This window comes from Scyliorhinus canicula, chromosome 19, assembly GCF_902713615.1.
Source record: "Scyliorhinus canicula chromosome 19, sScyCan1.1, whole genome shotgun sequence".
In the NCBI taxonomy this organism is placed as follows: Eukaryota; Metazoa; Chordata; class Chondrichthyes; order Carcharhiniformes; family Scyliorhinidae; genus Scyliorhinus; species Scyliorhinus canicula.
The window spans coordinates 99676614-99701366 of record NC_052164.1 but is presented as its reverse complement, the minus strand read 5'-3'; the positions used below and the strand labels follow the sequence as shown (position 1 = coordinate 99701366).

The following is a 24753-nucleotide window of genomic DNA, read 5'->3' as shown; positions in this document are numbered from 1 at the left end:
TAGACGGATACGGACCCCGGAAGTGTAGAAGATTTTAGTTTAGACGGGCAGCATGGTCAGCACAGGCTTGGAGGGCTGAAGGGCCTGTTCCTGGGCTGTATTTTTCTTTGTTCTTTGTTGTGCGTTCACACACACACGCACATTAGATAACTTACCATTACTCTGGGTGACTTGAGTTGGAGGATGTACAGGGCCCGCAGAAGGAATGTAATATGGTTGGTATGTTCCCTGCCCTGCGTTGGGGTAAGGTGGAGCTGGATACCCTCCAGCACTGAGGTAAGGGGGGGGTTGATTTCCTCCTGGGTAGGGATACGGTGGTGGTGGGTACTGTCCTGGTGTGTTCTGGTTTGCCGGTGGTTGAACATTCTCTGGCAAATAATTCTCATAAATATTCTGCAATGAAAGAATGAAATTCAACTTAAAAACAAATCTTTCTCACTGTCTTCATATCAGACCCCACTCCGAAAGAGAGAAGGACGTAGCGTCGGTATGTGCTAATCATCACGTTGGGTTCTCACACAGATTTTTAAATTTTAAATGTACTATTTAATTGGATATGGGCATTGTTGGCATGGCCAGCAATGTTGCCCATCCCTAACTGCCCTTGAACTGCCTTTCAAGTTTCAGAGAGCAGTTAGGAGTCAACCACATTGCTGCGGGTCTGGAGTCACATATAGGCCAGACCAGGTAAAGATGGACGATTTCCTTCCCTTAAGGACATTAGTGAACCAGATGGGTTCTTACAACAATCAATGATAGTTTCATAGTCATCATTACAGAAACTAGCTTTCAATTCCAGATATATTAATTGATTGTAATTACACAACTATTGCCCAATGTAAGATGTTGATGACAAAACACAGCAGGGAGGAATTGGAAAGAAAACTGTGCTTTAACTAGCCTGGAGAAGAGGAGACGAACACCCTCAAAGCAGAAGGTACCCAGGACAGGATTCAAGGCCTGGGCATCTGATCAAGAGACCAGTCCTCTAGCAAAAGTCCCAGAACTCTGGTATCTAATGCCTGTGAACTGGACTTTGAAACCCTTGAACTGGACAAAAAAAACCCTCTTTAAATTCTCTGCCAAAATTGTTCAGAGTTTTAAGTGATGAATCCACACAGGGGGATATAAAGACGCCAAAAATATATACAGTTGTGCCAAATATTGTCATCAATAGAAACAGAGACTCCAACAAAAAATAAGTGAATAATCAATATCCTGATTGAGGAATCTCTGAATTCAAAGGTTAGAAACCTCTCTGCCCATCTCCTTGGTGTAATACTTCAAACTGACCAAAGTCTGCTGCCAGATTTGAGTCCAAAGTTTAATTCCCTTCCTGAACCTCTCTATCTCTCCTCCTGCAAGATGCTACTTAAAACTTTAGGTGGTGCTTGGAAACACTTCTGAGAAGCGCTTTGGGAGGTTCGAGTACATCAGAGGTATTATATAAATTATGGGCTGCTGTTGCTGCGTAGTTCATCGAGGGCCCCAGTGGCAGCTGCTAGGTACTGCCGCATGAGGTTCCAAAGCCGACAGGTTCAATACCAAGGGTGATCACTAGAAGCGTCAGTGTCTGTTGACGAAAAGTTTATTTATTTATTTGTTTAATTTTTCCAATAGAGGGACACTTTAGCATGGCCAATCCACCTACCCTGCACAACTTTGGATTGTGGGGGTGAGACCCACGCAAACACGGGGAGAATGTGCAAACTCCACACGGACAGTGACCCGGGGCCGGGATCGAACCCGGGTCCTCGGCACCGTGAGGCAGCAGTGCTAACCACTGCGCCACCTTGCCGCCTTATGAAAAGATTATTTGACGTAATCAACGCTCAGTATTTTAAACTTATTCTCCCACGGGATGTGAGTGTCGCTGTGTGGGCCAGCATTTGTCCATCCCTAATTGTCCTTGAGCTGAGTGGTTTACCAGGTAATTCCAGAGGACCTGTAAAGGTCGACCATGTTGGTGAGGATCTGGGGTCACATGGAGGCCAGATTTGTTGGCAAAATTCCTTTCCTAAAGGACAGGTGAACCAGATGGATTTTTGCAGCAGTTGATGATAGTTTCGTGGCCCCTGAGATTAGCTTTCCAAATCATCGACTCTAAATTCCACCGGGGGTTGTGGTGGGATTTGAACCCTTCTCTCCAGAACATTAACCAGAGTCTTGGACTATGAGCCCAGCTGCTCCATATTTGTAAGGATTGAGGTGGCTCTTGGTAAATTCTGTGAGGTAATTGTGAATAATTTTTGGTTGGCAGGGTGAGTGATGATGACGGTGTGACTTACCACCCAGCCCACGTGGCGTCTTTTGGGGCGACGAAGGTGGCCAGCAATTGGCCATTGGTGGGATCTTCCAGTCTCGCTGCTGTCAATGGGCTTTCCCGTCCTTCACACACTCCGCCGTGGGGAGGGGGCCTTCTGTTGGTAGGATCTTCCAATCTAGCCAGAAAATCCCACCCTGAGTGAAAAGTGGAACATTATTCTATTGTGGCCGGTCAGCAGTAACCCACTGGACAGGTATTCACTGGTCAGCAACTCACTGGACAGGTACTCACTGGTCAGGGACTCACTGGTCAGGGACTCACTGGTCAGGGACTCACTGGACAGGGACTCACTGGTCAGGGACTCACTGGTCAGGGACTCACTGGTCAGGGACTCACTGGACAGAGACTCACTGGACAGGGACTGACTGGACAGGGACTCACTGGACAGGGACTCACTGGACAGGGGCTCACTGGTCAGAGACTCACTGGACAGGGACTCATTGGTGCCACCTGACCTCTGAAATGGATGTAGAAAGGTCCCAAAGATTGATTTCAAAGACCAGGGGAGTTCTCTCTCTCTCACCCCCCCCCCCCCCCCCCCCCCCCCCCCCCGATGTTTTGGTTAATATTTATTCCCCGACCAATATCATAAAAATAGATCACCCGGTCATTCCAGTTTGTGGGAACTTGCTGTGTAAAAGTTAGTTGTCAGGTTTTCTAAATTACAACAATGACTGCACTTCAAGGTTAGTTGGTTGTGAAGCACTTTGGGATTTTGGAAGTAGTGATATAAATACAAGGGGGGAGATTCTCCGAAACAGTGAGAAACAGCCGACGCGGAGTGAAACCTGGTGTGTTTCACTCCGGCGTCGGAGGCCGCTCCTCGCCCCCTATTCTCCCCCCCCCCAGGGGGCGAGGAGCGGCGTTGCGCGAATCTCGGGCGCTGGGCCTTGACGCTTGCGTCAAAGCGGCTCGCCGAGAATGACATCAGCCGCGCATGCGCAGGTTGGCAGGCTCCAACCCGCACATGCGCGATTGCCGTCTTCCCCTCCGCTGCCCCGCAAGACATGGCGGCTTGATCATGCGTGGCGGCGGAGGGAAAAGAGTGCGACTCTTAAGAGACGCCGGCCCGACGATCGGTGGGCACCGATCGCGGGCCAGACATCTGCTGAGCACGCCCGCGGTGCTCGATCCTCTCTCCGTCCCCCACAGGCCCCACACTTACCTGTCGCGCGATGTTCACGCCGGCAGCGACCAGGTGTGGTTGCCGCCGGCGTGAACCGGTTGGGGTCGTCAGGCCGCTCGGCCCATCCGGGCCGGAGAATCGCCAGTCGCCGTGAAAAGCGGCGAGCGGCGATTCTCCGAGCGGCGTATCGCAAAACACGACATGCCATTTTTTGGGGGGTGGGAGAATCGCGGGGGGTGCCAGGGTGGCGTGGCGTGATTCGCCCGGCCCTCCCGCGATTCTCCCCCCTGGCGTGGGGAGCGGCGAATCGCGGCCAAGGTTTTTTCTGCTTCATGTTTATGACAGCTCTCGGAGCCCCATTTCTGAGTGAGATTGGTAACCTTTTTATAAACTGGAGCAGCTTTGTGCTGTGGACCAATCAGGAGAGAGAGGGGCTCTCTTTCCGTCTGCCTGGCTGGGACCTGGCTTCACCCCCCGGAGTCTCGAGCAAGCCTCTAACACACTGCACCCTTGATTGGAATTTCGAAAGAAAGAAAATGCTTTTGTCTGTACCTGACCAGTGAATACTTGACCAATCACAGAAGTTAGCTGTAAATCCTTGTTTGACGTGATCACAGAGAAATTGAGACTGGACACAGTTCATGGAAAATTACTGAGTTTGAGATCAGCAGGTCCACCAGTATAGAGTAAAACATCAGACAGTGAGATCAATTGTTCATGCGGAAAATCAATACAATGAACAACATTAATGAACTGTCACACTTGGCAGGTCCTCAACTGATCCATTCACACTGGCAGGTCCTCAACTGACACAATCACACTGGCAGGTCCTCAATTGATCCAATCGCACTGGTAGGTCCTCAACTGACACAATCACACTGGCAGGTCCTCAATTGATCCAATCGCACTGGTAGGTCCTCAACTGACACAATCACACTGGCAGGTCCTCAACTGATCCAATCGCACTGGCAGGTCCTCAACTGACACAATCACACTGGCGGGTCCCACTGGCAGGTCGTCAACTGGTCCAATCGCACTGGCAGGTCCTCAACTGATCCAATCGCACTGGCAGGTCCTCAACTGACACAATCACACTGGCAGGTCCTCAACTGACACAATCACACTGGCAGGTCCCACTGGCAGGTCGACAACTGATACAATCACACTGGCAGGTAATTAACTGATACAAACACACTGGCAGGTCCTCAACTGATACAATCACACTGGCAGGTAATTAACTGATACAAACACACTGGCAGGTCTCAACTGACACAATCACACTGGCAGGTAATTAACTGATACAAACACAATGACAGTGCTCTATACTCTATGTCAATGTAGATATACTGGGACACAAGATCCTGTGACTGCTGCCCCACAGTCTGTCCACAATGAATTACACAAGATTTCAGAACCAGAGGAGAACAGGAAATTGACGTAAATGCATCTGCTGATGTCACTGCCTCAGTGACAAAGCAACAATACACAAGGATTAGAGGGAAGCAGCATACTGGGAGGTCAGGTAGTGAACCTTAAATATCTGCCTAGTTCTAGCCGCCATGGAAACCAGCAGCTGAGTGTAGCCAACAGCATCATACACACATCTAATTAAATGCTCGCGAACAGTGAGATTAAATGGTGTTTTCATTGAGATAATCCCAGGCTGTGGTCTGTGAATCTTTGTTCCGTGAGCACAGTAGATTAGTTAGAATAATAATCTTTATTGTCACAGATAGGCTTACATTAACACTGCAATGAAGTTACTGTGAACAGCTCCTAGTCGCCACATTCCGGCGCCTGTTCGGGTACACAGAGGGAGAATTCAGAATGTTCAAATTACCTAACAGCACATCTTTCAGGACTTGTGGGAGGAAACCGGAGCACCCGGAGGAAACCCACACAGACACAGGGAGAATGTGCAGGCTCCGCACAGACAGTGACCCAAGCCGGGAATCAAACCCGGGACCCTGGCGCGGTGAAGCAACAGCGCTAACCATTATGCTACCGTGCCACCTTTTAAGAAACTGACACAACTATAATATTAGCCACGCAGGCTGGAGGAACCCACATTACTCAGCTAACATTGGTGACTGTTAGCGCCGCACTGCAGGAGCATGGTTCTCTCCCCCCCACCCCACCCCCCTCGAGAGGTCAGCAGGATGCTGGTTCCCTCCCAACTCCAGCAACTTGAACAGAAAATCCAGGCTGACACTCCAGTGGCGTGCTGAGGGAGTGCTGCACTGTCAGAGGTGGCTGTCTTCTGGGTCAGATGCTGAAACAAGGCCTGATCTGGCCACTCAGGTGGGTACAGAAGATCCCACAGCACTATTTCAAAGTAAGGATGGGAAGATTTCCCTGGTGTCCTGGTTAATATTTATCCTTCAAGCAACGTCAGGAAGTGATTTCACCCGATCACCGCAACATTGATATTAAAGGGAGCTTGCTGTGGGCAAACTGGCTGCTGTGTTTCCCACAATACAACATGCAGGTTCTTCATTGGCTGCAAAGCATTTGAGGCCCAATATAAAACCAATCTTCTGTTTTGAAACGCAAGTGTGTGATAATTTGGAATGAAGAAACGACTCTCTCAGTTTTGAACCAAAGGATGATCTTACAGTTTACAAAATTACTGAATAAAACATAACGTGGATACTGATCAGGATTTCACTCAAGTAAACGTGGTGCATTGATCACTCTGTGTTGTGTATCGGACCCTTGCTGTCGTACGTTAATTCATTCTGACTCAGCATAAGAAAGGGAATGTCCATCTGGTGTGGGACGTCAAGTTCGATAACCACGGGCAGCACGGTGGCCTAGTGGTTAGCACAACTGCCTCACGGCGCTGAGGTCCCAGGTTCGATCCCGGCTCTGGGTCACTGTCCGTGTGGAGTTTGCACATTCTCCCCGTGTCTGCGTGGGTTTCACCCCCACAACCCAAAAATGTGCAGAGTAGGTGGATTGGCCACGCTAAATTGCCCCTTAATAGAAAAAATAATTGGGTAATCTAAATTTATTTTTTAAAAAAGTTCAATAACCACCACCCAACCAGTTGCTGATTAGTAAGCAGGAAAATAAAGAGTCGGCACCCATGATGATCGTGCAATCTCGATTCTCATATTCACACAGTGTGTATGCATGTGAAATTCAATCTGAAGTACATACAGGGGAAATCCATTCACCTGTATTGTGAAAGAGGCATTTTATTCTGAAACTAGCTGGCTGCAACAGTGTTGCCACGGTGACACCCGTGGCTAATAAATCATTTCCATCCGTTGACATTGACACGACTGAGGAGGTGGGAACCAGTTGGTACGGGTTGGGGTTTGATGGCTGTGGATCTAGCAGGTAGTTCTGCGTTAGAGACCTTCTGATGCGTTGGGTTTTTCAGGCACCGAGAATTAAAGTGTTTGTTTTATGTTTCATTGCTCAGGGGCCTGGCATCGGCCATTTTGAATTCCAGTGCCAGGAACTCACACTGTTATTAATCAGCCAAGGCGCAGTCTCTGGCAGTCCTGCCAGAGTCCAAAGGTTGCAGGGTCAAATGTCAGCCCAAACATCTAGGTTGATGATTTAGTGCAAAGTCTAGTTTATCGAATGAGGTACTAAACCATAAACGAACCCATAGCACTGTTATGAAGTTGGGCAGGTGGTATCCAGGCCAATACAGATCTCTCAATAATAATAATCTTTATTGTCACAAGTAGGCTTTCATTAACACTGCAGTGAAGTTACTGTGAAAAGCCCCTAGTCGCCACATTCGAACGCCTGTTTGGGTACACGGAGGGAGAATTCAGGATCTTCCACCTTTCAATAAAACCACCTCTCAGTCTTCTGAACTCCCATGTGTATAGGCTCAACCTGTTTTTCGACATAAGATAATCCCTTCGCCCCAGGAATGAATCAAGTGAACTTTCTCTGAAATGCTTCAGACACAATTATATCCCTTTTCAAATAAGGAGGACCAATCTGTGCACAGTACTCCAGACGTGGCCTCTCTCATACTCCTGCCCTTTTATTATTATTTTGTTATTTATTTGCTGGTTCTTAAAATCTGTCCACTATTCTGACCTACCACTAACCTTCACAGATTTGTGCAGTGTTTCCTTCAGTTTGATGTTCTTAACTTCCTTATTCAGTCAGAGATGATGCATCCTTCTCAAATAGTCTTTCTTTCTCACTGGGTTAAATCTTTGCTCAGAGTTAAAACATAGAATATACAGTGCAGAAGGAGGCCATTCGGCCCAACGAGTCTTCACCGACCCACTTAAGCCCTCACTTCCACCTTATCCCAGGTTAGGTGGATTGGTCATGATAAATCCTCCCCGTGTGTGCGTGGGTTTCCTCCGGGTGCTCCGGTTTCCTCCCACAGTCCAAAGATGTGCGGGTTAGGTGGATTGGCCATGCTAAATTGCCCGTAGTGTCCTAAAAAGTAAGGTTAAGGTTAAGGGGGAGCGTTGTTGGGTTACGGGTATAGGGTGGATACGTGGGTTTGAGTAGGGTGATCATGGCTCGGCACAACATCGAGGGCCGAAGGGCCTGTTCTGTGCTGTACTGTTCTATGTTCTAAATTGCCCTTAGTGTCCAAAATTGCCCTTAGTGTTGGGTGGGGTTACTTGGTTATGGGGATAGGGTGGAGGTGTTGACCTTGGATAGGGTGCTCTTTCCAAGAGCCGGTGCAGACTCGATGGGCCGAATGGACTCCTTCTGCACTGTAAATTTTACGATTATCTATGATCGTGTGCCGAAGGGCCTGTTCTGTGCTATATTTTTCTATGTTCTATCCCCATAACCCAATAACCCTTCCTAACCTTTTTGGCCTCTTAGGACAATTCAGCTTGGCCAATCCACCTAACCTGCGCGTCTTTGGACTGTGGGAGGAAACCGGAGCACCCGGAGGAAACCCACGCAGACACGGGGAGGGTGTGCAGACTCCGCACAGACAGTGACCCAAGCCGGAATCGAACCTGGGACCCTGGCGCTGTGAGGTCACAGTGCTAGCCATTTGTGCTATCATGCTGCCCATTATTAAATAGTTCCTTAAAAGTCTGCGGCTGCATCTCTACTGTCCTACCTTTTGACCCAGTTTCCCAATTCACTTTAGCCAACTCTACCTCCATACCCTCATAATGACCTTTATTAGGTTTAAAACACTCGTCTTAGACCCACATTTCTCATCTTCAAACTGAACGTGAAATTCTACCATGTTATGATCGCTGTCACCTAGAGTAGTGATGGGCAACCTAGGCTAGTGAGTGGGCCACATGAATGACCCCCTTCATCTCAGTGGGTGGCAAGGTTGAACTCAGACTTGTTCACTAACCATCACCCCATGGACAAGATTAAATATATTTAGTACATGTTGAGTATTTCAGAATGGGTTAGAGAAAATGCTTAATCAATTTATATATTAAGAGAACTATCACTAACTTCAAATGGTAAAAATAAAAGAAATATTTACATATTGCAAAGCAAGCGCACGGCTCTCATAGTCGATGTTGTGAGCAATCAGCACACACGTCACTTCACTCGCGTTCACTTTACATGCAAATCATTCCACACATACCGGCAGGAAAAAATTACGCAAACTGAAATCAACGGGACGTGGCAGCCCTGCGTGTGGGCAATGGTCAACAAAATGTCTTAAGGGGCGCACTTAGGACCCAAATGGGCAGCACGTAGCCCCCGTGCCGTGGGTTGTCCACCACTGACGCAGGGGCTCCTTTACCATGAGTAATCCTGGCCCATTGCTCAGTACAGGTCTAAAATAGCCTGCACTCTGATTGATGCTGGAATGTGCAAGAAATTGTCCTCGATACACTCTGTGAACTCATTTTCCAAGCTACCTTTGCCAATCTGATTTGCCAAACCTACATGTAGATTAGAGTTACCTGTAATTATTGTTAGGGTTATTAGCAGAGTTCACTGGTAAACCTGCAACAACAGCGGGTGCAAGGGCTTATTCTTTCACAGATGTCACAAGTTCTGTGGCAAAGTCCCCACACAACGGCCAACGAGAAAAGGTCAAATGAAACGTGTGCAGCTAGCTGAGGTCACAGTGAACAGCAGTTGCCTTTCCGTTCATGGGTTTTGTGAGCTCGAAGTATAAAGTTTCCAAAAACATTCAGGTACATAGAAACTCACAATTGCTGATATTTGACCAGGGAGCTCAAAATCCCTTGGGATACTTAACTTGGCAACAGCAGCGTCAAACAAAGCAGAACAGCCAGAACAGTGTCAAACAATTCGCCGCCCTGCACACGTTGATGACCTTTCTGTTTGAACTGTGGAAAGTTACAAAGAGCTCTCATTGCATCTACAACCACAGTGTCAAATTGCCAATCCAAATGGACACACCCTGCTCTGTACATCAGAGTTGGTGTAGAAAAACTTTAGCATTTTATATTGCCACGTCGCACCTAATCACTATATAAACACACACTGCCTGGGAGAATGGTTGCCAACTCGCCCAGGTTGGCCTGGAATCTAACTGGTGATTGGCTGCGGTGTTTGTGCATGTTGATTGGTCCTAGTATATGTCCATCAGTGTGTGTCTGCACCATGATATACTGGTGTATATTATGGCACTGTCTGCCATATTTAAATGAACAGCTGAAGGTCAAATAGGCTTGTCGAGCCTGATGGCACACTGCCCATGCCATAAAACATTTGGTGGCGAGTGTAGGGCGGGTTAGAAAGCCTGATTTATTTCCATGAGGTGTTTGAAAGATGGAAAGGAATGAGGATGGTCACTCTTCGGGGGCTGCCCTTTGCTGATTGTGAAGTGACCCCCCCCCCCCGTTAGATTGAGCACGCCCTTTCTTCCTACCTGCTCCCTCCCTTAACCCCACCCTCTCCACCCCCCACTGCCCCCCTTCCTTTTATAAAAATAAATTTAAAGTATCTCATCTTTATTTTCCAATTAAGGGGCAATTTAGCAGGTCCAATCCACCCACCCTGCACATCTTTAGATTGTGGGGGGTGAGGCCCACCCGGACATGGGGAGAATGTGCCAACTCCACACGGACCTTCTTCTGGTCCCACCAATGGTGGACCCTCGGTGGATTCAATGGGAAATCTCATTGGTAGCGACGGGACCAGAAGATCCCTCCGCCGGCCAATGGCAGGAGACCTGCTGCTGGGAATGTAGACCCCCCCCCCCCAGTAGCTTCAGCTGCCTACCTTTGGGATTCCCTCCTTAAATCTCCATGCTTTACTACTGTCTCCTACTTAGAGATGACCCTTAATGTCAGCCCCTTTGGTCAAGCCTTCATCATGATCCTATCAGCCAGAAATCATGGACTGCTGCTTCTGTGTTTGGAGTTGACTATATTTTATATGGCACTTACAGTACACTAGCAATGGTTCATGCCAGTATTTATGCACCACATGAGCCTCCTCCCACTCATCTTCACCTCAAGGTCCACAATTTAAACACTCATGAGTAAAAAGGTTTCTTCTGAATTCCCTATTGGATTTACCAGTAACAATCTCCTGCACGTGTGAATATTTGCTCAAAGTCTACTCCACCAAACCTTTTCATAATCTTAAAGGCCTCTGTGTATCAGTCACACACACAAAGGAGCGTTGGGGAAATTCCATCAGCCGCATCCTCCGGATTCAATGGGAGGACCTTGAACAAACGCGAGGAATAAATGGTGGGGAAAGTGGGGAGTGGGGAACCAATGGGATAGTTCCATCAAAGAGAGGGCACTGGCAAAATGGGCCGAATGGTCTCAACGATGTCATTCCACGATTCTATGAAGCTGGGTTTTCATTTCTCCAGTGCCCTTCCAATCAGAGTATAATTATTATTTTTTAATCAAAATGTATCATCCACATTTGCCGACATTGAATTCTATCTGCCACACATTCCAACTAATCAACAACCCTTTTGTTTTTCAGAATTAGTTACTGCGTCTCCTATTTTGGTATCATTTACCAATTTAGAGGCTGCTCCCTTTTGCTCTGTTTCCAATTCGCTGATGTAAGCGGCGAACAGAAATGGTTTCAGGTTGAATCCTGTGGGACCCAGTTTGCAGCCACTCTAAGATACTTTGCTTAATTCCAAGTTTCTTTCTTCCCTTCTCACCAGCTTTTAATCCAATGTTCTACCCTCCCTAATTCAATGCCCTTTAATATAACCACTGTTCCACAGTTTAAGTGGCAGTTTGTCTTTGGGAGTCCGTAGGAGGCTGTTTAAACCAAGGGAATGCTGCAATGCTATAGCCTCTCCCAAATACCTTTTCATTGTAATAAATTCTGCATGATCAACTTGGAATGAAGCTAATAACACAGGCACAGCAGGAAGCCCCGGAGGCAACAGAACATTGTTTGTCCAACCCTGACAACCCGGATAGCACGGTGGTACAGTGGTTAGCACTGCTGCCTCACAGCACCAGGGACCCGGGTTCGAATCTGGCCGTGGGGGTCACTGTCTGTGTGGAGTTTGCACGTTCTCCCCCGTGTCTACGTTGGCTTTCCTCCGGGTGCTCCGGTTTCCTCTCACAGTCCGAAGGTGTGCGGGTTTGGTGGATTGCCCGTGATACATTGCCCCTTAGTGTCCAGGAATGTACAGGCAGGGTTATGGGGATAGGGCAGGCTGGATGGGGGAGTGGACATGGGTAGGATCTTTCGAAGGATCAGTGGATCGGTGCAGACTCAGTGCGCCGAATGGCCTCATTCTGCACTGTCGGGATTTATGATTCTAACCCACGCTTAACAGCTCCGTCCATGAAGAATAAGCAAAACGTGCGCTATCTCAGGTCCTTCCAAAGCACTTTATCGTCAATTAAGAACTTCTGAAATAAGAACATAAGAACTAGGAGCAGGAGTAGGCCATCTGGCCCCTTGAGCCTGCTCCGCCATTCAATCAGATCATGGCTGATCTTTTGTGGACTCAGCTCCACTTTCCTGTCCGAACACTATAATCCTGTATTTCTTTATTCTTCAAAAAACTATCTATCTTTACCTTGAAAACATTTAATGAAGGAGCTTCAACTGCTTCACTGGGCAGGGAATTCCTTTGGGTGAAGAAGTTCCTCCTGAGCTCAGTCCTAAATTTACTTCCCCTTATTTTGAGGCTATACCCCCGAGTTTTGCTTTCACCAGCCAGTGGAAACAACCTCCCCGCTGGTTTAGCTCACTGGGCTAAATCGCTGGCTTTTAAAGCAGACCAAGGCAGGCCAGCAGCACGGTTCGATTCCCGTCCCAGCCTCCCCGGACAGGCGCCGGAATGTGGCGACTAGGGGCTTTTCACAGTAACTTAATTGAAGACTACTCGTGACAATAAGCGATTTTAATTTTTTTTTTCCTAGCTATTCCCATCATTATTGTATATGTATTCATTCTTTGAACGTTAAGCAAACTGCCACAAATAGTAGCATGGTATTGATGAAATCATCTGCTTTGCAGTGAAATTGGTTGAGGTCCAGGAGATTCAGGAGATCTCCATTGTTTTTAACAAGACATGCCATGGATTCTTTTGTATCCACCAGAGAGGGCAAACAGGGCCTCAGTTCAATGTCACATCAGAAAGGCAGCACCTTTGATACTGCAGCACTCCATTGGGGGGATTAAATCCACAACCTTCAAGCCCAGTGGTAAGTATACAGCCATTGAGACACAGCTGAGGTCTTCGGGAAGTGCACGAATGGTTTTATATTTGTCATGGTGGGAAAAGAGCAAAGGGTTCCTATTGGAAATCACAACACACCTATCATGTAACGAATACAGTGAACGAGGGGGTCAGTGAGCTCAGTTGACTGGATGGCTCATGTCTCAGCCCCGCCTTCTCAACCTGAGGTGTGGTGACCCCGAGGATAAGTCACCATCGGTCAGCACTCTCTATGGCCTATGGCCCCCGGGTCTGTGGCCACATTTACATTGACAGTGAACTACCAGCAAACCTAAAACCTCAAAACCACATCAAACACCTTAGACACCAAAGGGGGTGGAGTTGGGGTAGTGGTAGCGGCATAGTTATGGTCTTGTCACTTGATTAGTGACCCAGGGTAATGCTCTGGGGACCCAGATTTGAATCCCACAATGGGCTTTGAAGATTTAGGACTTAGAATAAAGTGCAGAAGGAGGTTATTTTGCCCATCAAGTCTGCACTGGCCTTACCAAGAGCACCCTACCTAGGCCCACAACCTCACCTAACCTGCACATCTTTGGACTGTGGGAGGAAACCGGAGCACCCGGAGGAAACCCGCGCAGACACGGGGAGAACGTGCAGACTCCGCACAGTCACCCAAGCTGGAATCAAACCTCTGGCCCGGCCTCTGTGAGACAGCAGTGCTAACCACTGTTCCATGATGGCAGATGTTAAAATTTGAATTCAGTAAAAAGCTGGAATTAAAAGTCTAATGGTGACTATGAAACCATTGCCGATTGTTGTAAAAACCCCTCTGGTTCACCAATGCCCTTTCGGGAAGGTAATCTGCCACCCTTACCCGGTCTGGCTGACATGTGACTCCAGACCGTCAGCAATGTGGTTGACTCTTAAATTCCCTCTGAAAGAGCTCAGCAAGCCACTCAGTTCAAGGGCAATTAGGAATGGGCAGCAAATGCTGGCCTACATCCAATGAATTAATTGCTTAAAAACCATGAGCCGATTGCCACAGGTCCTTCTTTTGCCATCATTCCAGCTAACACCAGAGATGTAGAGATCTTGGAAAATTCTGCCCTTTTCTGCCCCTCCCCCACCCCCACAGAACAACAATCTTCTGCATTCACATCAAAAGCTATAATCTCTATTTTCGACCAGCTGCTGATGTGGCAATTCCATCTTTCACCATCCCCAATTCTCAGACTATTCCGGGACTTACGTAGTAACCTCACGTTACAGTGCCTTGCCAACATTCCATTCCAGACAACCTGAATCACACACCAAAAATGATGTGCACAAGGCAAGCCTCTGTCCTGAGACGTATGAGTCCTCCCAATCAACGTAACTCTCTCCATACCGACAATTTACAAAGATCTTGTGCCTCACGTCATTCTGGTCCCTCGAAATTCCAGACCTTGAGGTCCAGGCTGTCAATGGTGGAGCGGGTATTATCAGCTTGATTTGGGGATCCTCAGATCTAGTCGCGGGCACATTGAATGGCTGAACAGGCTTGAGGGGCTGAATGGCCGTCTGTTCCTATGTGCCAAAGCCTGAGGGGCCAAGTTCCATATCAGGAGCTGAGCACAGATCTCGCAGTTGAGGGAGTGCTGCACTGGTGGAGGTCCTGACTTCCAGACGGGAGATTAATGCAAAGCATCATCCACCCAAGACCCATGACACTAATTTAAAGAAGAGCAGAGGAACCAGTGTCCTGGTCAATATTTATTCCCCCGTTATCCCATCATGATAACATTCCTAAGGTGGTGGTGTGTTGCCGTTTCTCATTACAACAGCGACTACATACTAAAGATACCACTTAACAATATTAATCATCTTTCTTGTCATCAGTAGGCTTACATTAACACTGCAATGAAGTTACTGTGAAAAGGTCCTAATCGCCACATTCCGGCGCCTGTTCAGGTACACGGGGGGGGGGGGGGGGGTGGGGGGGAGAGAACTCAGGATGTCCAATTCACCTAAGAAGTACGTCTTTCGGGACTTGTGAGAGGAAACCGGAGCACCCGGAGTAAATCCACGCCGACACGGGGAGAACATACAGACTCCGCACAGACAGTGACCCAAGCCGGAAATCGAACCTCGGGCCCTGGCGCTGTGAAGCAACAGTGCTAACCACTGTGCTACCGCACCACCACCTCATTAGCTATGAAGCACTTCTTTGAGAAGTCCCGTGGGTTGTTGAAGGCGTCAAATAGGTGCAAAACTGGCTTCTCTTCCTCGTTAATCACATTTTTCCTGGCTGTGGTGGAAAGTTAGACTGACAGCACCTTACAGCTCCAACTCAAATTGAAAGACAGCTGTCCCACCACAGTCAACAAAGTTTCGGATTTACAAGTTTCGACGCTCCCCAGGGTAAGAAAATCAATGCTCAACAGTGGCTTCCTATTTTGAAAAAGTAGAGGTCTGAGGTCTGTGGGTGATCAAGTTTATTTTTGCCAACTTGTCACCAATTCCTCTGAAGTCAGGGGACATTTTGGGGTAAATTTCGCCCTTTGTCATGTAAAATTATTTAATTCTTGGTTATATCCCCTGGGGATGAGCGATCAGGAAACAGACTGTTCCCTGCGGCATCAATTTTTAACTCCTTTCCCCAAATCCCAACCTGTCAGATGCCAAGGCAGGAGTCCGGAGTGGGGGGGGGGGGGGGGGGGGGTTTAAATGGAGTGGGGTGATTGAACCACCTTCATCGACTTGGAGTCAATTTTAATGTGTAGTCAGCATAGACACAGGCCTCAAACCAGTGGGTTCCTTGTTAAATATAAAGTCATTGGGGTTCAATCTACTATTTTACTATCTGAGTGAGGGAGCAGCGACGTACAAACTTGGTGAAGCACATTATTGTGTGCGATCCCTCTCCAACTCAGACGTTCTTACAAGTACAATCTCTCTGCTGTATACAGACCCTGTCCTATGTACAAACTCTGTCCAGTGCAGACACCACATTCAGGAGCAATAATTCTTGTTTTGACGAGAAATGGAAGATTGACTTTTGCTGCTTGTAAGAAGCTACAGCTTGGGTCACTGTCTGTGCGGAGTCTGCACGTTCTCCCCGTGTCTGCGTGGGTTTCCTCCGGGTGCTCCGGTTTCCTCCCACAAGTCCCGAAAACGTGCTTGTTAGGTGAATTGGACATTCTGAATTCTCCCTCTGTGTACCCGAACAGGTGCCGGAGTGTAGCGACTAGGGGCTTTTCACAGTAACTTCATTGCAGTGTTAATGTAAGCCTACTGTGACAATAATGAAAAAGATTATTCTTAACTCCCACATTCAGAAATCCTAAATTTCACCACCTCACTGAATTTTGCGGTATTAAGCATCACTCGTGATTCTCTAAAATCAGCAATGGTTGGGATCCCGAGTTCACTGTGGTTTAGAAACCAAATCAAGTAAATACACCTACTGGGTATGAAGTCATTCCTGAAGTCCTGATGTTGCGCTGGCTTTTAAACGTGAAGGAATGCTTTCAGAGCACGTCCCGGCACCTGGAATATCTCAGCGCTCTTTCAATGGTCCACGTAAAACTCAGGAACTGCAAAGAGCTGTTAGACACAGGAGACTATCCACACACTACGCAAGAAGCTGACTGGTGTCCTGGGTTTCAGCTGAATCAAAGTTGATGAACTAGTTTGACATGAAAAGTTTTGCTTTTGTGCGATGTGCATCCTGCCACACCTATTAGTTATCCACCTGTGAGTGGCTGCAATGGTGAGGAAATAATTAACCCGCATGTTGAAGCTGTAACAGATACTTAAAGCGATATCAGCAACTTGTATTTATATAACACCTTTATTGTAATAAATATGCGCTGAAGCATTTGACAGAATCTGACAGCGAATCACATTAGGACAGATGAAGAAGGAGGCTTTAAAGGGAATCTCAAAGGAGGAGAGAGGGGCAGTGAGGTGCAGAGGTTTTGGGAGGGAATTCAAGAGCTTAAGGCTCACATACCTAAAGGTAATGGGCGTGATTCTCCGCTCCCACCTCCCGCTATTCTCCCACTCCCCCCCCCCAAAATGGCATGTCACGTTTTGCGACACGCCACTCGGAGAATCGCGGGCTGCCGTGAAAAATGGCGGCCCGCGATTCTCCGACCCGGATGGGCCGAGCGGCCTGCCATTCGCGACCGTTTCACGACGGCGGCAGCCACACCTGGTCGCTGCCGTCGTGGAAACGGCGAGATATGCCCGTTTGGGGCTTGTGGGGGGAGTACAGGGCTCTGAGCACCACGACTGTGCTCCGGAGGGGACAGGCCTGCGATCGGTGCCCACCGATCGTCGAGCCGGCGTCTCAATCGGACGCACTATTTCCCCTCCGCCGCCCCGCAAGATCAAGCCGCCACGTCTTGCGGGGCGGCTGAGGGGAAGACGGCAACCGCGCATGCGCGGGTTGGTGCCGTCCAACCTGCGCATGCGCGGCTGACGTCATTAGGCGCGTCAGCCGCGTCATTTTTGGCGGGCCGGGCCTTGACGCCAGCGATAGGGCCGGCGTCCGAGTCTCCCAACACGGCCCCCCTATCCCCCCCCCCGGGGAGGGGAGAATAGGGGTCCGGGAGAGTCTTCCGACGCCGTCGTGAACTTCTCCAGGTTTCACGATGGAGTCGGGCCTCTGGGAGAATTTCGCCCATGGTATGGCTATCAGTGGACTGGGGGAGGAGGACAGAAGGAAATTAAGGATGCTGAGGAGACCAGGTTTGGAGGGACAGAGAGTTCTTGAAGGGTTGTAAGGCGGAAGGAGGTTGCAGAATTAGTGAGCGGAGGTGAGAGGTGGCAAGGTGTGCACAAGGTCGTAGAGGGATATGAAGACATGAAATGAAAATGAAAATCGCTTATTGTCACGAGTAGGCTTCAATGAAGTTACTGTGAAAAGCCCCTAGTCGCCACATTCCGGCGCCTGTCCGGGGAGGCTGGCACGGGAAGACAATTTTGAATTTGAGGCATTACTAAACCCAGGGGATGATGAGTGAACGGGACTGGGTCGTGAAACCTGGAGAAGTTCACGACGGCGTCGGAAGCCTCTCCCGGACCCCTATTCTCCCCTCCCCGGGGGGGATAGGGGGGCCGTGTTGGGAGACTCGGACGCCGGCCCTATCGCTGGCGTCAAGGTCCGGCGCGCCAAAAATGATGCAGCTGACGCGTCTAATGATGTCATGATGGGGCAGCAGAGGTTTAGATGAGCCCAGGTTTACAGAGAGTGGATGATGTGAGGCTGCCCTGGTGCACTGCAATAGTCAAGTCCTGTAAGAAAATCATGGCTGCAGCTTCAGCAGCAGTTGGGCTGAGGCACAAATGGAGTCGGACAATGGCCTGGATCTGCTGAATGGCAACAATCAGCACAGATTGCCACTGCCTCTGAAAGTTTCCTGCTCCGCATTTCAAATAGGACTTTCTGAATCCAGCAGTCTCATAAAGACGGAGTGCAATGTCCCTCGGAGAACATCTTCAAATCATAATTGAGCTGGGGAAGAAGAGACACAACCCTTTTTTTATGACAGAGCTGCAAGTGGTGAGTTTAAATGTCCAGTTTGAATATTAATGAATGGATCAGTGAGTGGACAAGTAAGGAGGAGGAATGTGGGTGAGCTGGTCGCTGGGCAAAGTGGGTAGGTTGCATGTGGGTGAGGGGTGTAAGTGGGAGATGGATGAGTGGGTATTCAGATTGGAGGGGAGTAGTTGGGTGAGATCAGATCAGAGGGTAGTCGGGGGGGGGGGGGGGGGGGGGCGGGGGAGAGCTGTGGGGTAACTGGATGGTCGAGAAGGTAGTCGGAGCGAGGGGTATGGGGGTCAGTGTGAGTGAGTGATTGAGCGGTCAGTTGTGGAGTAACCCAGGAAATCGACTAGAATCTTTCTGTCCAACATTTCCTGGGTAACTATCTAGGTAAGTCAGAACTGTCCAATGCCTCTGACTCTAACTCAGAGTTGCAGATGCTTTGGGTGGGACCAGGGGCGCAGGAGAATTGCTCTTCGGAAGTTGAAACATTCCAGGAAATTCCTATGGAGCCCCGCATGTCGGGTACCGAGACGCATCCCAGCCTTAAGTCCAATCTTGACGTTTCGGAGACTGGATGAGTTGACTCAGTATTACTGAGATAGAAGTTGGCAGTCTTGATGTTATAAAGAATATTAGATTGGAGCAGAAATTACAACAGGGCATGTTACAATCTCACTGGGAACGTATATTACAGAAACAGGCTGTTTGGAGTACCTGGACTTTATGTTCGACAAAAGCCTTTTCCTATCTTTCCTTATCTCACCCTATCAGCATATACTTCTATTCCTTTCTCTCTCGTGTACTTATCTAACCTTCACCTTAACCACACCCTGTGGTAGCAACTTTGACATTCTCCCCACTCTCTGGGTAAGGAAGTTTCTCTTGAATTCCCTGTTCGATTTATCTAATATTTATGACCCTAGTTTTGGATTTTGTCGCACAATAGTAACGTTCTCTGCATCTGTAATATTGTACCATCAACATGCTTCCCTGCCCCATTATGGACTGAAACTCAGAGGCAACAGTTGCCAGGCAGCAATTGTAACCCAGAACTGTCGGCCAGGACATTGTCTCAGTGAGATGACATCAGGCGAGTAGTGGACTGATAACTGGACTGATACAAGGACAAGCCCAGACTCTTACCTGATGTTTTATCGGTAGATTGTCAGGGCAGACCTCAACTCAGGAACACTCAGGAACAGGAGCAGGGGTAGACTACTCGGCCCATTGGGCCTGCTCCACCATTCAATACAATCATGGCTGATCTTGGATGTCAACTCCACTTTTCCGCCTATTGCCCTTAATTCCCTGAGAGTCCCAAAATCCCACAGGCTTAAATACATTCAAGGGTGGAGCACCCACAATGCTCTGGGGTAGAGAATTCCAAAGATTCACAACCCTTGGAGTGAAGGAATTTCATCTCACTCCTAAACGATCAGCTCTTTATCCTGAGACAAATTCTCCGACCAGCGGCAACAATCTCTCAGTGCTCAACCTGTCAATCCCCTTCCGAATCTGGAATGTTTCCATGGGATCACTTCACTGCTTTCAAAACTGCAGAAAATATGGACCCAATTCACTCCCCCCTCTCATCATTCCAGGGGCTGGTTTAGCTCAATGGGCTAGACAGCTGGTTTGTGATGCAGAGCAAGGCCAGCAGCGAGGGTTCAATTCCCATACCAGCTTACCCGAACAGGCGCCGGAATGTGGTGACTAAGGGCTTTTCACAGTAACTTCATACTTGTGACAATAAACGGTTATTATTATTAACAGCGCTGCTGTACCTACACCAGGCAGACTGCAGTGGTTCAAAGTGGTGCTGAGCCTCAATGGCAACTAGGGATGGGCAATAAATGCCAACCTTATCAACAACACTCACATCCTGTGAATAACTGTTTGGGCAGCACGGTAGCATTGTAGATAGCACAATTGCTTCACAGCTGCAGGTTCGATTCTGGCTTGGGTCACTGTCTGTGCGGAGTCTGCACATCCAACCCGAGTGTGCGTGGGTTTCCTCCGGGTGCTCCGGTTTCCTCCCACAGTCCAAAGATGTGCAGGTTAGGTGGATTGGCCATGATAAATTGCCCTTAGTGTCCAAAATTGCCCTTAGTGTTGGGTGGGGTTACTGGGTTATGGGGATAGGGTGGAGGTGTTGACCTTGGGTAGGGTGCTCTTTCCAGGAGCCGGTGCAGACTCGATGGGCCAAATGGCCTCCTTCTACACTGTAAATTCTATGATCATGGGTCAACCCCCAGAATGCAGAGACCAATCCAGTGAACCCTCACTGTATCCCCTCCAATGCAAATGATACTTCCTGAAATGCGGCGACCAATCCTGCACACAGTGATCCAGGTGTGGTCTCACCAAAACCCTGTACAATTGCAGAAAGCCCCTTCCAGTAAAGTCCAATAAATCGCAAGATTCAGTAACACTGACAGAAACCCGTCTCCCTCGCTGTTAGGGTCGATCTTCTGGGTGGGTGATGTGGACAGTCGAGGGTGCGAAGATTGGGAGAGGAGCGCAAAAATGACGTTGAGTGAAGCCCCTGAAAAGAAAGTTCAAAAAAATTAATTCCTGATTTCTAAAACACAGCTCAAAAGTGGGAGTTGGGGGTGGGGATTGGTAATCCGGAGTCCCAGAGGAATGCTCTGGTGACCTAAGTTCCAATCCCATCGTGGCAGATGGCAAAATGTAATTATGTAAAAGTCTGTAATTAAAAATCTCATGATGACTGAGAAACTATTATTATAAAAACCCATCTGGTTCACTAATGTCCTTCAGGGAAGGAAATCTGCCGTCCTTACCCAGTCTGGCCTACATGTGACTCCAGACCCACACCAATGTGGTTGACTCTTAAAATGCCGTCTAAAATAGCCGAGCGAGCTACTTAGTTCAGGGGCAATTAACCACGGTAGCACAGTGGTTAGCACTGTTGCTTCACAGTGCCAGGGTCCCAGGTTCGAATCCCGGTTTGGGTCACTGGCTGTGCAGAGTCTGCACGTTCTCCCCGTGTCTGCGTGGGTTTCCTCCGGGTGCTCCGGTTTCCTCCCACAAGTCCCGAAAGACGTGCTGTTAGGTGAATTGGACGTTCTGAATTCTCCCTCTGTGTACCCGAACAGGCGCCAGAGTATGGCAACTAGCGGCTTTTCACAGTAATTTCATTGCAGTGTTATTGTAAGCCTACCTGTGCTACTAATAAAGATTATTACCTTGCCAGCAACACGCAGATCCCATGAATTAATAAAAAAAAATGGATGGCCTCCTTTTGTGCTGTAAATGTTTCCACCTTTTGTTATTGGGAGGAAAAATCAACATTCACTTTGGGAATGTGGAGCAGGTGAAGAAGTGGACGAGCGGTGATTGAAGGCAGACCGAGAATGTGGAGTCCACACGCACAATACAGAGGGGTAAGGGAAGCACTCACAGAGGAACATTCACCAGGTGAATCCGCAATTCCCAAGGCCAGTGATGGACACCAGGTGAATTCAGGTAGGTTTTTAAATAAACCAAATGAATGTATCAAGTAAATAAGTTAACTTATGTTCCAAATATACTATTATAGAACCTTGCTAGTACACTGACTTACTGGCCCTGTTTTCAATACACTATTGTTGACCCTGTTCTTAATACACTGATTATTACTGAACCTGTCTTCAATACACTATTACTGACCCTGCTTTCAATACACTATTACTGACACTGTTTACAATACACTGACTATTACTGAACCTGTGGTCAATACACATACTATTACTGACCCTGTTTTTAATACACTGACTATGATTGACCCTGTTTTCAATACACTATTACTGACTCTGTTTTTAATACACTGAATATTACCGAAGCTGTTTCCAATACACCGATTAGAAGAACATAAGAACATAAGAAGTAGGAGCAGGAGTAGGCCATCTGGCCCCTCAAGCCTGCTCCGCCATTCAATGAGATCTTGCTGATCTTTTGTGGACTCAGCTCCACTTTCCGGCCCGAACACCATAACCCTTAATCCCTTTATTCTTCAAAAAACTATCTGTCTTTATCTTAAAAACATTTAATGAAGGAGCCTCAACTGCTTCACTGGGCAAGGAATTCCATAGATTCACAACCCTTTGGGTGAAGAAGTTCCTCCTAAACTCAGTCCTAAATCTACTTCCCCTTATTTTGAGGCTATGCCCCCTAGTTCTGCTTTCACCCGCCAGTGGAAACAACTTGCCCGCATCGATCCTATCTATTCCCTTCATAATTTTATATGTTTCTATAAGATCCCCCGTCATTCTTCTAAATTCCAATGAGTACAATCCCAGTCTACTGAACCTCTCCTCGTAATCTAACCCCTTCAGCTCTGGGATTAACCTAGTGAATCTCCTCTGCACACCCTCCAGCGCCAGTACGTCCTTTCTCAGGTAAAGAGACCAAAACTGAACACAATACTCCAGGTGTGGCCTCACTAACACCTTATACAATTGCAGCATAACCTCCCTAGTCTTAAAATCCATCCCTCTAGCAATGAAGGACAAAATTCCATTCGCTTTCTTAATCACCTGTTGCACCTGTAAACCAACTTTTTGCGACTCATGCACGAGCACACCAAGGTCTCTCTGCACAGCAGCATGTTTTAATATTTTATCATTTAAATAATAATCCCTTTTGCTGTTATTCCTACCAAAATGGATAACCTCACATTTGTCAATATTGTGGGTAGGTGAAGTTGGTGATTAAGAATTATGTAGAGCTCAATTGGAAAGGGCAGCCTAATTTTGGGAGGCCTTGAAAGTGGTGGTCCAGGGGAAAATTATTTTGTTCAAGGCCTATAAGGATAGGATGAGGAAGGATGTATAATGTGTTAGTGAGGCCACACCTGGAGTATTGTGTTCAGTTTTGGTCAATATTGTATTCCATTTGCCAGACCCGAGCCCATTCACTTAACCTATCCAAATCCCTCTGCAGATTTCCGGTATCTTCTGCACTTTTCGCTTTACCACTCATCTTACGTCCGCAAACTTGGACACATTGCACTTGGTCCCCAACTCCAAATCATCTATGTAAATTGTGAACAATTGTGGGCCCAACACTGATCCCTGAGGGACACCACTAGCTACTGATTGCCAACCAGAGAAACACCCATTAATCCCCACTCTTTGCTTTCTATTAATTAACCAATCCTCTATCCATGCTACTACTTTACCCTTAATGTCATGCATCTTTATCTTATGCAGCAACCTTTTGTGTGGCACCTTGTCAAAGGCTTTCTGGAAATCCAGATATACCACATCCATTGGCTCCCCATTATCTACCGCTCTGGTAATGTCCTCAAAAAACTCCACTAAATTAGTTAGGCACGACCTGCCCTTTATGAACCCATGCTGTGTCTGCCCAATGGGACAATTTCCATCCAGATGCCTCGCTATTTCCTCTTTGATGATAGATTCCAGCATCTTCCCTACTAACGAAGTTAAGCTCACGGGCCGATAATTACCCGCTCTCTGCCTACCTCCTTTTTTAAACAGTGGTGTCATGTTTGTTAATTTCCAATCCGCCGGGACCACCCCAGAGTCTAGTGAATTTCGGTAAATTATCACTAGTGCATCTGCAATTTCCCTAGCCATCTCTTTTAGCACTCTGGGATGTATTCCATCAGGGCCAGGAGACTTGTCTACCTTTAGCCCCATTAGCTTGCCCATCACTCCCTCAGTGATAACAATCATCTCAAGGTCCTCACCTGTCATAGCCTCATTTTCTATCAGTCACTGGCAAGTTATTTGTGTCTTCCACTGTGAAGACCGACCCAAAAAACCTGTTCAGTTCCTCAGCCATTTCCTCATCTCCCATTATTAAATCTCCCTTCTCATCCTCTTTTCAATACACTATTACTGACCCTGTTTTTAATACACTGATTATTAGTGAACCTGTTTCCAATGCACTGACTATTACTGAACCAGTTTTTAATACACAGGCTATTACTGAAGCTGTGTTCAATGCACTGACTATTTTTTTTGAAAAACATTTTATTCAGGCATTTATGATTTTATAACACCAATTACAAATGTAAACATAGCTCAGTAAATAACACCCCCCACCCAACCAACAGCCATACCCAGCCAATATGGCTGACACGCTGTCCCCCAGTCCCTCCTTCTCCACTCGTTAGTCTCACCTAAACTAAACTGAACTATCTCCTGCTACCCCCTCATTCC

General features: G+C 47.7%; 1 protein-coding gene across 1 annotated transcript in view; it reads right to left on the bottom strand.

The window, feature by feature from the left end:
- The window catches only part of LOC119954378 (transmembrane protease serine 3-like), a 54535-nt gene extending 37832 nt beyond the window's left edge, over nt 1–16703 (bottom strand). The window contains 2 exon segments of the mRNA XM_038779575.1: nt 156–393; nt 16476–16703. Coding sequence (XP_038635503.1) covers nt 156–393; nt 16476–16490 — 253 coding nt within the window. The 5' untranslated portion in view covers nt 16491–16703.
- Between the last annotated feature and the right edge of the window lie 8050 nt (nt 16704–24753).